This window comes from Arachis stenosperma, chromosome 8 (genome assembly GCF_014773155.1).
Source record: "Arachis stenosperma cultivar V10309 chromosome 8, arast.V10309.gnm1.PFL2, whole genome shotgun sequence".
Taxonomy (NCBI): domain Eukaryota; kingdom Viridiplantae; phylum Streptophyta; class Magnoliopsida; order Fabales; family Fabaceae; genus Arachis; species Arachis stenosperma.
Genome location: NC_080384.1, coordinates 45,408,043 through 45,421,866, shown reverse-complemented (window position 1 = coordinate 45,421,866; position 13,824 = coordinate 45,408,043). Strand labels below are relative to the sequence as shown.

At 31.6% G+C, this 13,824-nt stretch overlaps 2 protein-coding genes across 6 annotated transcripts; both read right to left on the bottom strand.

Moving 5' to 3' along the window:
- Positions 1-265: 265 nt before the first annotated feature.
- LOC130944590 (protein CHROMATIN REMODELING 35) lies at positions 266-7,980 on the bottom strand. 5 transcript variants are annotated; one of them, XR_009072073.1, is made up of 8 exons: positions 7,859-7,980; positions 7,670-7,736; positions 5,381-5,847; positions 4,679-4,873; positions 3,258-3,407; positions 789-2,521; positions 648-703; positions 266-564 (listed from the first exon to the last, which is right to left on the bottom strand). XR_009072073.1 is itself a non-coding variant. In XM_057872975.1 (8 exons), the coding sequence occupies exons 2-7, from the start codon at positions 7,716-7,718 to the stop codon at positions 700-702; spliced, it is 2,598 nt and encodes an 865-aa protein (XP_057728958.1). In that variant the 5' UTR covers positions 7,719-7,736; positions 7,859-7,980; the 3' UTR covers positions 266-564; positions 652-699. The 5 variants fall into 5 exon arrangements, 3 of the variants coding, with proteins under 3 accessions (XP_057728958.1, XP_057728957.1, XP_057728956.1); XR_009072074.1 differs by having other exon boundaries at positions 5,381-5,771; positions 7,859-7,974; XM_057872975.1 differs by having other exon boundaries at positions 652-703.
- Positions 7,981-13,202: 5,222 nt separating this feature from the next.
- Positions 13,203-13,824, bottom strand: LOC130946054 (nudix hydrolase 15, mitochondrial-like). The gene is made up of 3 exons (XM_057874733.1): positions 13,800-13,824; positions 13,407-13,691; positions 13,203-13,324 (listed from the first exon to the last, which is right to left on the bottom strand). The coding sequence occupies exons 1-3, from the start codon at positions 13,822-13,824 to the stop codon at positions 13,203-13,205; spliced, it is 432 nt and encodes a 143-aa protein (XP_057730716.1).

Genomic DNA, 13,824 nt, shown 5'->3' with positions numbered 1-13,824 from the left:
TATGATAGTTTAAGATAAGAATCGTCATTCTGATTACATCCTCTTTCCATCCTCAATCTTGTCCTTAATCTCATTAGGAATCATCGATTTGTACTTTTTGGTGTATAACCAGAACTTACAATACATGCTTGGTTGACAAATTGAACAAGGACCAAGTGACAAAATTATAACACGTAAGTATTGTTATGCTAATTTTAAAACTATAGCATCTCAACTGATTTTTCTTTTATTTTAACTGGTTTAAGACACGCAGATCATCAAGAACTTGAGAAAAAGCATATATTCATAACAAAACCAAAATAGACATGTACAATCTCGAAACAAAAAACAAATAATCAACAGATGCTAAAAAAACTCATATTAACAAGCTCAGATATTAAATCAAGAGCACGGAACTCCCAGCTCAAAGTGGGGTTCAAAATCACATATAATTGTAGCTAAAGAGTAAAAACTATTTCATTCGGTGATTTTACCATTTTTTCTGATCAAGACCGTCATAAACCTACTCCCAGAACCAGAGAGAACAAGAAGGATTCTCCCTATTCAAAACATGCAAGAATCTACCTGCCATACACAAACAGGACAAATATTAGAGAAAAAAACCATTGTGTCCTATATGATGAGCTGATGTAAACAAGAATGTGTACCAACAGTGGAGCAGAGAAAGAAGACTTCTTACACATAAACCTGCCTTAAAACCTACCTGATACACATAAACAACATGAAGTTAGAGAAAAAGAAACTGCATAAATATATGATGCAATAATGAAGCAAGATTGAGTACTAACCTTCTATATAGAGCTTTAACATCTTCAGCTAATGAATTACTTTCGAGGAAGAAATCACCACATTCTTTCACAGGGACGCTCTCCACTTCGAAAGCACTATCACCACAATACTCATTCCATTCAAACCACATCTTTGAAATCAACTCCTTCTTGAAACAAGTAGCGTGATCTTCCTCTTCTGGAGAATCTGCTGCCAACAACCGATATACAAAGACTTTCTTTGTCTGACCTGGTCGGAATGCACGGCCAATAGCTTGGCGAGTAACTGATGGATTGAGATGAACATCCATAATGATTACGCGGGATGCCCCAACCAGTGATATGCCCTCCCCACATGCTTTGATTGAGCCAAAGAAGACTTTGGCATCAGACGAGCTGTTGAACTTTTCCATTGACCACTCCCGTTGTTCAGGGCTTGATTCTCCTGAGATGACAAAAATTTCTTTGCCAAGGCTCCATCCATTCCATTTTACTGCTAACCTTTCCAAATATTTCAGAGGTAGGAGATATTGACTGAAAACCAGAAGCTTCTCCCCAGCAGACTCGCACATGTTGAGCATGTTGCGAAAGAATTTTGACTTCACCCCATCTTTCACATCTAGCTTATCAATCAACTCATCAATGATGTTATCGGATATGGAGTTCTCACCACATTTTTCAGCAACAGGTTTCAACTTAGGATGAAGATAGGTAGCACTGCCAACAGAAGATATTTTGAACTTCCTGGAAAGCCTCTTCAATTTCTCAACTTCATGCTTCTGTCTAGAGGTAAGGTTGAGCACCACTGTGAAATCAACCATACCAGGAAGCTCGTCCAGAAAATCTCCTTTATAGTAGTGAAGCACCTTGCTTGTCATCTCACGTAAATCTTGAATGACAGCCACCTTTCTTCTGAAATCAGTATCCTTCTGCAAAGTATGTTCGACTAAATCACAGAAGTTTCGAACACCAGGTACATGCACTCTGCTATAAATGCGCTTGACAATAGGCTTAGAAGTTTCCATCTTCAAAAATTTTGGCGGGCGCACCAGATCTAAGATGTTAAACACCTCCTGCACATGATTCTGATATAAAGTTCCTGACAGTACAACTTTTCGAGGTGTTCGAACTTTGGAAAGGGACTGCATGATATCAGTATTCTCATTCCTTGGAGTGTGCCCTTCATCTAAAATGAGAATAGAAGGAACCTTAAGCAATATCTCCTGGCAGTCTACTGATGCTCTGCTGGTGGAATCATCGCATACAACTGTGGAGAACTGTTTGTATCCTAAGAAAAGGATACTCTTCTGGTCCTTCCATTTTTTCAAAACTTCCAGTTGCTGAGATCTATTGTCAGCCTTCACACTGTAAAAATCCAGAAGTGGTATATCCTCAACTTGCCATCTCTGGAATTCTTTTTTCCAAATTGATAGTATTCCCTTGGGAAGCACCACTAGCGGTCTACCATTGGGATATTTGCCCAGAAAACTTTGCATGAAACTAATTATCATGAAAGTCTTCCCTGATCCAGGAGCATGAGCCAAGATGCAACCCCCAGGATTATCACCCGCGAGGTTCCTCACGAGAAAATTGAATCCCTCGACTTGATGTGGCTTCATTTGCTTCATATGTCTCGGGTGTGCAGAAATATCAGTCACTACAAGATCATCTTCAGCTACGTGGATCCCAAGCATCGCAGCTTTCTCTTTGGAACTCCATGAATCAGATGCATAAGTCCTTGTACTCCTTTTAACCTGCAATCAAATCAAAACAAACATAAAATAATCAAATTAACTATTCTTGCCCCCAAGTATAACTCATCATATATCATTAGTATTATGAATGAGGTCATGTTTTACAAAAATCAATTGAGCAAGCCACATGATACAAGTTGACTACCTCCTATTAAATGATGTTGGTTTGGTAAAGGGTGCCTAACAAAACTAAGGTGAATCTAATAGCTAGCAACAGAGTAAAGAAATAGGGAAGAGAAAGAGCACATGACAACCACTGCACTATGGTTTGATTTACTGAGCTAAATATCAAGGCAATAGTTAGCCAGAGAAAACAAAACAGTATGAAATAACACTGCTCTGAGCAAATGTAGAGTGTTCAGTCCTTCTCAGTTTACCAAATCCTGATTCTTGCCTAGAACAAAATTCAACCACAAAAAGTCACCAAATTACCCTCTGCTGCTATATTATCTTAGCAGTTGAGATACATGGATACTCCTAATATTGGTTCCCTATCAGAATCAAACATAAAAAGTCACCAAATTCAACCACAAAAGCATATTTTGTCTAGAATCCCTATAACAAAATGAGTTCCTAGGTGTCTCACTTTTCATGTTGCCATGCACTGCTAAAGTATTCAATCTATACATCTAAGTTCAAGTCCCATGCCTAAATTCTCAATTTCATAAATTTACCGAGTGTCTATGACCATATGTATAAAAATAATTAAACAAATCAGGTAGAGAAATAGACAAACCTTGTACTGAAACTCAAATATGGTCTCAATTCTTCTTTCGATAACCCCACATACACGACAAACATAACCAAGATCATCTTTTAAAACAAAAGAATGATCACAGTCTTCCTCCTTTTCCTCTTCTTCATCGAGCACATTCATAGAAGCATCCTAATAGAAATACAATTAACAAATTAGTGAAATAGCAAGATAGAGACGCTGCTATATTACAAGAAAAAATTAGTATTGAAGAAACTCCAAAAGGCATCCATAATAAGTATAATTTAGAACCAAAAAATAAATCTGATGTACATGATAGAGTAGCAACATTCTCTAATAAATAGCAAGCGGGACCACAAATTAACCAGGGAAGAAACACATAAACTGTGTAATTATAACACAGATCAAAGATCCTACTTTAAATTGAAAATTACATTCAAATGATAAAAAGTTCAAGTGGAAATACACAACTTAAAACTCGCATACATCATTGTAACACATAAGCTTAAAACATAATTAAAACAAATGAAGGAGATCCTAATTACTAGAATGATGAATACATAGCAAATCAAGGCCATGATAATCAAATTTATCATCTTCCACAGTCTCCATCTACATCATTGATGTCACCATATCCTTTGACTTCATCGACGTTAAGGTGATGAAAGAACACAGAACAGAACACAAGTTTGAAGCAGCTGACGTTGAACGTGGTTGCACAAGGACTAGGGGAAGATGAGGGAAAGAGGCCATGTGGCCCCTTTCTCTTATGAAAAACATAGAGAAATGAGGTTGCTTCTTTGTTTCCAATGATTTTATGATCTTCCTTGGCAATCCCAGAATAATAACAATCTTGCAATATCAATAGCTGATCATGCAGTCTTGCAAGATTGCATCTTAACAACTGTGCATGAAACAATCTTGGTTTCGTAACACAAACAACCTTTTACCATATAGACAAAATTTTCTGGAGTAAAAATAAAAGCATACTCTAAATATACATGCCATAGCAGACTTGCATATGTGTATTATGAATAGAGCATGTATAACACCGAGCATGAAGTGCCAGAGTATTAATGTTATGTTCCATTAATTATAAGGTTTCAATACACAGAAATCACATTCACTATCCATTTCTTGTCTCTACAATAAAACCAAATAATTTCTAAGTTAGCTAATAACAACATTCAGAAAATTTCTTAGATTATGTGCATTAACAAGTCATGATGCCAAGTGCTAAGAAACAACTGCCTTACTCAGAAAGAATTAGACCATAATTTTTTAATATCAATTTATTCCCCATATCTCCAGCTTAAGACAGCTAGTAGGGAAGCACCACAAGCGAGAAAACATGGAAACTGTACCCATAAACTAACTGGACAAATACAGTTTCAATTTCTAAAAAACCAAAGATAATAAGAAAGAAAATCAATAAATCATACCTTCGAACATTCTATAGCCATTGACATTTCCCTCCAAATATCACCTAAGCCATCATCTTTCTCTTCAACCTCATCTTCTTCCTCCTGTATACCAACATAGATACCTTTGTCTCTGGGACTCGTATCTTGACCATCCAGACTTTTCTCAATTTTTGGAACTTTACTTTTCTCATCGAATTCAATGGGAGCATGACCCTGTTATCAAGCATTATTGCACATAAAATGGCAATGGATGTCACTGAAATAACTTGCATATTAGAAAAGCAGCATCTGCTAAATAACAGAAGCTACAAAGTAAATCTGCATACACAGAATCTTATAAAGGAAGCTATCATAGTCCCAACCCATTAATCCAAATGAATGAGTTTGAACTATTCTGAAATATAAATGGAAATCTCATAACAAACTATTCATATTTCAACATTAAAGTTGTGCTTAGTAGGAGTAAGGGGAACACAGGTACAAATAGGATGGTACAAGCTACTACTAATTTAAATTTACAAATGTAGATATCTCATTGTTTTTGTATTTCATTTTTCAACTTTATCAGTTGCACAACTAATGAAAACCCACTTCAATCAACTCAGCACTGAAGTAAACAGGGTACAAACACATTTCTACTAAAAGCTCCAGCATGCCAATACTTATTATCTCAAAACGTAGCAATATACAAAGAATTACAAAAGCAAAGGAAACACTTACATTCATCTGCAGCGCAGGAGATGGTCTTACTGGTGCAGGTAACACTACTTGATGAAATCGAGGATCAGAATTTTTATCATTATCATCCTCATCATCTGAATCAATAATTACGATTGATGTTGGGGCTGCAGGAACATTCTTAATTTGCCCACCCTCCAACTTTATCAGACCCTGATGTGCACTAGTAACTGGTTCAAATTCCAATTTGACAGTTTCTTCAGTATGGTTAGTTGCCACTTTCAATAATTGATTGATCAGGGAAGGGTATTTTGCAAAGTATGGTCCCAACATTTGCATTTTCTGTACTCTGAGGGCCTCTATGTCCTTCGTGACACTTCCAAATTCCCCACTGTCAAGCCGGTTCAGAACAGCAGATATTGCAAATGGGTCACTGTAATCCACAACATTTGAGTATGGGGAGCCATCAGATGACAATTTCAGTCTTTTGTGTCCCTCAGAAGAATATTCTGGTTTCCAAAAATGAATATATCAAGTCAAAACTCATGCACTAGTAACACCCATTAATGCATTATTCTTTTTCTCAAATAAATAAATAAAAATTGACCAGCTTGCAATATACATATAAACACAGAAAATTATGAAATCACTAATGGGAGAGATTAGAAAAACTATACTAAGGGTAAACTACATAAATATTTTTTTCTTCCAAGCAATATATACTGAATATGATGCAATGCCAACTGACAAAATGGGCATATACATCAGGGTATCGCTTGTTTCTAGAGGCTGAGACTGAGACTGAGACTGAGATTGAGAGACTGGGACTCAGTATTGTGTTTGGTGGCAAGAAACTGGAACTAAAATTTCAGTCACAAGACACAAAATTTCAGTCCCTTCAGTACCTCCAGAAAGTGGAGACACAGGAGACAGTAACTTTTGGGGATGAATACTGAAACTTTAATAACATTTCTTTTCAAAAATACTCTCATTTAACTTTTCAAATTCCAAATCTATCATTTAATCTCCATATTTATCTTAAACTAAACATAATATTAAAACATAATTCAATTCAGCACATTTTACACCAAACACAATACAAAAACTTAGTTTAGTCTCTGTCTCTCAATCCAGTCTCCCTTCCAAATGCAACCCACATGAGATAAAAGACTTAAACTCCAATGATCATTGTTGATTAAACACCATTCGGCACCTAACCAAACCGAAAAATTTATAAGTGTTAGTGTTAGAAAACTCACCAGTTTACATTTTTCAAACAACAAAGAAAATGTGGACTAGCTTGTCCACTTAAAGCCCAATCGAAAGCACAAGCATCCACCCATCATCATACCAGAGAAATCTCAACCAACCACAGTGAAGAAACCAAAACTACTATTGACCCTCACTTCTAGTTTCTACACACTTAGCCCTCAATTCACTCTCAGAATCAGAAGTACTTATCTTTGAAGGTTTCCACTTTTCACCACTACCGAGGCAACTATTAAGCATAAACTGACTTATAGAACCTTATATACCAACAGCAAATTCACAATTCACAATATGTATCCATAAAAATTGGAAAAATCCAAAATAAATTGACAGAAAACAAAAAAAAAAAGTTGAGTAAAGTATCGTTTTTGTCCCCAACGTTTGGGGTAAATCCTATTTGTGTCCCTAATATTTAAATCATCCCATTTGTATCCCTAACGTTTGTAAAAGTGATTCAATGTTATCCTGTCGTCAATTACACATCTTGAACACTTTAGTTTGAGTTTTAAAAATCTCTTCTTGAAGTTAGAATACAAATGTCTGGATAGAATCGATGATCCACTCTGAAAAATAGCTCATCAAAAGTTGAAACTAATTCCTACAACATTTACATAATTCACTTTTCTAGGGGCATAATTAAATCTAAACACAAATAGTAGGTATAATATTAAAATCAAACACATCCAAGTGAGACCTAATTGAAAATGAATACATCCAAGTGAAAATAATTGAAAAATATAATCTGATTTGTTAATATAATTGATAGTAAGATAACATTGAATCACTTTTATAAACGTTAGGGATACAAATAAGGCGATTTAAACTTAGGGACACAAATAGGACTTCCCCACAAAAACCATACTTTACTCAAAAAAGTTATATACTCAAGAATTCAACAGAGGAATTTAATATTCCACAGAAAACGGTTAACTAAAGAAGAACATCAAAAACAAAATGCAACTGAAAACACAACAAAACATACATTTGACTATACCTGGCAATCAACATTCAAGGCAGATTACACGAAAAAAGAAAAACGGTTGACAAGGAAATGAAGAATACCAGTTGGAGCGGGACGTTTAGCTGGGAGTGTATCCACCGTCGAACCCATTGATCAAAATCAAAAACCCTGAATGATCAAACATAGGGGGAAATTATCAAAATTAAGAAACTATTTGAGCTTTTCTTCAACTAAAAAAAGAGGGAAAATTTTCTGATCATTGGAAAGAAGAGTATGCAGGTGACATACACCTGAATCACTGTGAGAGGGGAAGAAAGAGCATCGGGAAATTACGACGAAATGTGGGTGTGAGAAAGAGAGAGAGTACAATTGTGTGAGTGTTGAGTTGAAACTTGAAGGCCTTTTGGCCGGGCACTCGCCACTCGGTGGGTAGTGGAGGGGACTAAATATTACGAGAAAATTCGGCTCCCCTTCCCATGTCAGATACTAAAATGACACTTCTCTCTTTTATATTTTATAAATATACATTTTTTTTTTTTAACATTTAAAATTTTTTTTAATTTATTTTAAATTTTTTGTATTAACTAATATTAACTTTATCCATTTCTTAAAAAAAATGAATTATTTTTTAAAAAATATCTATTAACAAAAATTTTATTTTTTATCATTAAATTTTACTTACCAAAATATTCTTTAATAAATTATTTTTTTTATTAATTAAATTGTATTTTTATCAATAAAAGAATAATTTATTAAAGGTTATTTTAGTAAGTAAAATTTAATGATAAAAAAATAAAATTTTTGTTAATGAATGTTTTTCAAAAAAATAATTTATTTTTCTTAAAAAATAGATAAAGTTAATATTAGTTAATACAAAAAGTTTAAAATGGATTAAAGAGGAGAATGTATATTTATAAAATACAAAAAAAGAGAGTGTTATTTTAGCATCTCGCAGGAGAGGGAAGTAGAATTTTCTCAAATATTATTTATTTATTTTTATCAAAATTTATGAAAAAATATATATTAAAATAATAATTATATTAATTTATAAATTTATAAAAAAATATAGAATTATAAATAAATATAAATAATCATATCAAATATTTTTGAATAATTTATAATTTACAAAATTTATTGTGTAATTATAAATTTATTTTTAACAATTTTAGCTTGAAAATTAGATTAAATGGATAACATATATTTATAATCGCTCAAATGCTATTTTTATATTTTCTTGTTTTGTACCTTTATTAATAATGTGTAATATGTGAAATGAGATTTCACCTAATTTGCAAGAATGAAATTTTACCTAAAATATAAAGAATATTAAAAAGAGAGAATTTTTTAAATAAATAAAAAAACATTTTTTTGTGAAACAAAATTTTTTTAATTTTAATTTCTAGCGTTTTTTAAGACGAGTTTGTCGCACTCCAAATTCTCCCTTCTTAAACTATTATCATCATTTCTAAGGTTGTTTTTGTTTATAAAGACAGGACACTAACACATAGGATAAAAAATATAAAATCATGTTTGAGATATGGACAGAAATATTGTATCAAAAGATAATGAATTAATGTATTTTGTATCTATCCCGACAGGAAAGACAATAAAAGACACGACTTATTTTTTATTTTATATTTCTTAATTTTTTATTATTATATTTTTTCTCAATTTTTTTAAATGAAAAAAAAATGAGAATAAATTAAATTTATTCTAGTTTATCACCAAATAAAATACAAAAATATAAAATTTTGTATTTCTATTTTTTGTGTCTTGTTATCAGTGTCTTATTTTATCTTGTTCTCAAAAACAAATGCAGCCCAAGAGTACAGAGGAGTAAACAAAAATACACAGACAATCATGGCTTCTTCAATATCGCCCGGAACAATAGCAACCACTATCATCGTTTTCATACAGGCCTAGGTATACGGGAATATACTATATTTATTGTTTAACAATAATTTTTTATTATTATAAATTAAAAAACAATTATTATTTCTCATAAAAAATACGATTTATTTCTGTGTACTCCTATATACTTGTATATGTTATGAAAATAATGATAATAGTTATCATTATCCATTGTTGTGAAGTTTAAAAATTTGAGTCAGCCAATTATTTATTTATGAGAATTTAAAGTGAAGTTGGTTAGAAGATGCAATAAATTTGCCAAAAATTTAAAAAAAATATATCCTTATATCTAAAGTTAAAAAATTATTTTTAGAAATAATACTTTTTAATTTATTTTTAAAATATCACAAAATTTAACAATAGATTATTTAACATAATTTCTATTTTCACATAACCTATTTATATGTTTATCCAATCAACGTTTCAATAATAAAAAGGTTTATGTCCTGAATCCATATATGCTGTCCATATTCATTGATTACGTAACAATCTGAATATTCGTAATTAACCTCATTGGCAGAAAACAGAAAATGAAACATTTAGTTCTCTGTCACACAATTTGAGAATAAATGTCCTATCTGCAGCACATATTTGCCATATAAGCGGAGATCTTCCAATATGCTTGTAGAGATAGCACGACATGATGATTTTTGCAGTCAACGTCACAGAATTTTCTAAAATAATATATCATTGAAATCAGAGAATGTTTTTTGTGGAAAAAATATTTTTATTTTTTAAAACGGTGAACAATCATGAAACAAAATGTTAAATAAAGGGTTGGGATAATATTTATACAGTAATTGTTAAAAATATTAGTTTTGACTCAAAGTTTAGTATGTTTGTACACTGATTTAAGTTGATTTGATTAGACCAATTATTTAATGATCAATTTTTTTTAGACGAATTAATTTTTTTTTTTTTAACTTTGCAACATAAGCTGCACCCACATCCTACTAAAAAAATACTGTAATACAAATTTATATTCCAATAAATAGCCTGAATAAACTATTCATAATCTACCGAAAAACTACTCCGTATTTTAATTATCAAATACTACTTTATATTTTAATGAAATCTATATCCTCCTGTACAACTTTATGAAAAAACTTGAAAGCTGACGAAAAAGAATTTATAATAAATTCCAAGTGATTTCAAGAATTATAATAATTTAAAACTTGGTGTATGTAAAATATTTGTAAGTCTTTTTTAATTTATTATAATTTAAATTTACACCAAATTTAAGAGAGATGAGTTTACAGAAAATTAATAATAGAGATCACTATTAAAGTAAACAAATATTAATTTGTGTAATTAAACAAGAAGGTTGAAGATGGAATTGAAAATGAGGAGAAAAGTTGGAACGAGATTGTAATAGAAGCCATTAATATTGTTAGTAAATAAAGCACATGCATAAGTGATTTAGTGTTTGTTTAATATTTGTTTGGATTGATGTTTGTCAACGAGTTTGAGTGATAGTTTTTTTAATAGAATTGATTTTAGGTAGCAGTGAGTTTATGTCAATATGATTTATGTTTAGTAATTTTATACTAAAATTGATTTTGATAAAATAAATATTGTCTAGTTAATATTAGTTAAAATCATTCTTAGATAGATAATTAGTTAATTATTAAAAGAGTATAATATTAAATTATGATATTATTTTTTTAAATATATTTTATCTTTTTTTATACTTTTTTTAGTATTTTTTATATAGTATTTTTTTATAGTACTTTATTTTAGTATGTTATAATTTTTTACTATTATAATTTTTTAAGTATTTTTTATAATAAAAATTAATATTTATTTATTAAATTAAAAATAACATATAAAATAATATATTTTAGTATTTTTTATAAGTACTCTCAGTAATCTTATTTTTATTATTGTTGTAGGTTCTAACTTTTTATTAATTATATTTTTATTATTATTTATAATTGATTTTTATTTAATTTATCATTTTTAATAAGAACAATAATACATATTATAAAAAATTAGAATAATGAACAGTACACAAGAATTACAATGATAAATTTTACAATATCAAACAAAAAAAATTGTATAATTATTTTAATATTCTCAATATTATTTTATTTGTTTATTTTAGACCATAACATTTTATTACTTATGACTTTATTGCTATGTGTGATCAGTTTTTTATTTACTTCATCGTTTTTAATAAAATCAATAATTCATATTATAACAAAATTATAATAAAAAATTTAATTAAAAATAAAAAATAAAAATAGAAAATAAATTATTAAAAATGATAAAAAAAATTATAGAAAATTATTAAAATCAATAATGACCAACAACAAACCTAAACCCACGTGAAATGAACGTAGATGAACGTCCATTTCTTGCTTCAAATGAACGCGCTTTTAGGATACAAAATCACGTGAAAAGTTGTCAAACATGAAAAAATAGTGTTCAAAGAACTTAAATGCACTTCTATCCTTTTCCACGTGTTTGCCAAACACATCCTTAATAGTAATAGTGTATCAAAAACCATAGTATCTTGTTTGATCAGAATGAGTACATCAACTAACGAAATTCCTAAAAAGTTATATACTAATATAATCCACAAAATACTAGTCTGATTAATAAGAAAAGGAACTTTCAGCTTCGTCGCGACATTGGACCTGCAGTATTGTGACTCGCTCAATTGAGATGACATCAAACACCTCAACACCTCCGAACTTGAATTTGCACAGGCTAGCAAAGTCTGCCAGCCTTCGAAAATAACACCGAAGTTACCGTCTCGTCTGTCACTAAATTTGGTGTAGATGGCTTCCACCTCAATGTGGTCGTGTACAAAGATGAGTGTGTGCCTCTGACCAATGAAATTACAAATTAAACAACAGTTAGTGACTATACTAACTAGTAAAATGAAATATGTATAGAAATGAAGATCTTCTAGCATATCATTCATAGATTTCTATTTCCAGAAATAACGAGTGAACTAGAATCGAATCATAAACCCTCAATCATAACAAAGGAGATGTATCTCATTATTAACTCATTGACCACCCATTAGAGTTATATAGATATTAATATCTTATGAAGTAATTATGATATAAGACAATAATCACATTAACATTTGATACGTAACCTGTACCTCAGCCACCCATAAAACTCGGAACAAAAACAATAAAGTCGGATCCACGTATTTGAAAATAAGAAATGTGGTCAGCAAAATCTTATCACCCAAAACGAAACACGATAACCAACCTAGGATTTCGGACTTATCCGCAACAAACAAGCAAAACATCACCTATAAAGCCGAGTACATATCCTCCGCTAAAGATCAGGTTCTATTCTCAGATTTATATTCGCTTGACATATTCACTAAGACTCATTATTGACTTGAGCGTCGGAGTATCTTTTGCAGGTATTCCCGCCGCGGTGTCCAGTCTGGCCGACATATAGCTCTTCCTCCTTGACGACACCCCGCTCGGAATCGCTATAGCTCGACCACCCTCATACGGACGAACCAACATTACTTAACAATTACTATTTTACCGAAAATCATCTAGTTGCATAATCAAAATAAATCAAGAATCTTGAATTTCACTAATAAGTGACTTGTGAAAACCAAAAATCAATATTCTCTTAAAATGTCTGAATTCTACAGCTAAAATCATAATCACACACAACTAGAGAATACACCGTTTTGCTTTAAAAACACAAGAAAGCCAGGGATCTATCTATTAAATTATCCAAGTATCAAATAAAATAGCACACATTAGACAAGAATGGTTCAAGAACAGTAGAAACATTGACAAATTCAGGGTCCAACCCAATTTCCTCCTTTGCAATGTCCCCATCATCCTTATCTTCTTCCTCTACTATACCATATTATCACCATAACAAAAATTCAAAATTAATCTATTTGAGACAATTTCCCAAACAATTGACATGCAAACAAACAATACTCCCAAAAAATACAGGACCTATTGGAGTGAGAAGAGAACTTAAAAGAGCGCTTAGTGAATATAACCCTAAGATCATCGACATCCCCTTCAAAGAGGCAGATCAAAACAACAGCTCTCTTTGGTCTGAACTTTTCAGGGTTCTGAGCCACTGGTGTGGCCAATTCAGGAAATCCCACTTGGGAAACAACCTTACCGCTCCCACACTCTTCTTTATTGCTCTGTTCCTCAACCTCCTCCGCAAAAGACGGTGGCTTGTAGAATCGGAGCTGCTGCGCCAAAGCTTGAAGTAATGGGTCACATCAACATAAACCGCACAATAAAAAATCACAAATAACTCAATGTCATCGACATTATCAAACCGTAAATAACTCAACGTCATGGACATAACGTACTTGCATCCCTAGTTGCCCCAT

Bases quoted from the DNA above. Each gene is read 5' to 3' on its own strand.
- LOC130946054 (XM_057874733.1), bottom strand. From the start codon at position 13,824: ATGGGGCAACTAGGGATGCAAGTAC. The intron at 13,692-13,799 runs GTTATGTCCATG...CATTACTTCAAG, and splicing joins GCAACTAGGGATGCAAGTAC to CTTTGGCGCAGCAGCTCCGA. The intron at 13,325-13,406 runs GTTTGTTTGCAT...AATATGGTATAG, and splicing joins CTGTATTTTTTGGGAGTATT to TAGAGGAAGAAGATAAGGAT.
- LOC130944590 (XM_057872975.1), bottom strand. From the start codon at position 7,718: ATGGGTTCGACGGTGGATACACTCCCAGCTAAACGTCCCGCTCCAACT. The intron at 4,874-5,380 runs GTAAGTGTTTCC...GCTTGATAACAG, and splicing joins CTCCTGCGCTGCAGATGAAT to GGTCATGCTCCCATTGAATT. The intron at 3,408-4,678 runs GTATGATTTATT...TATTTCTATTAG, and splicing joins TGGCTATAGAATGTTCGAAG to GATGCTTCTATGAATGTGCT.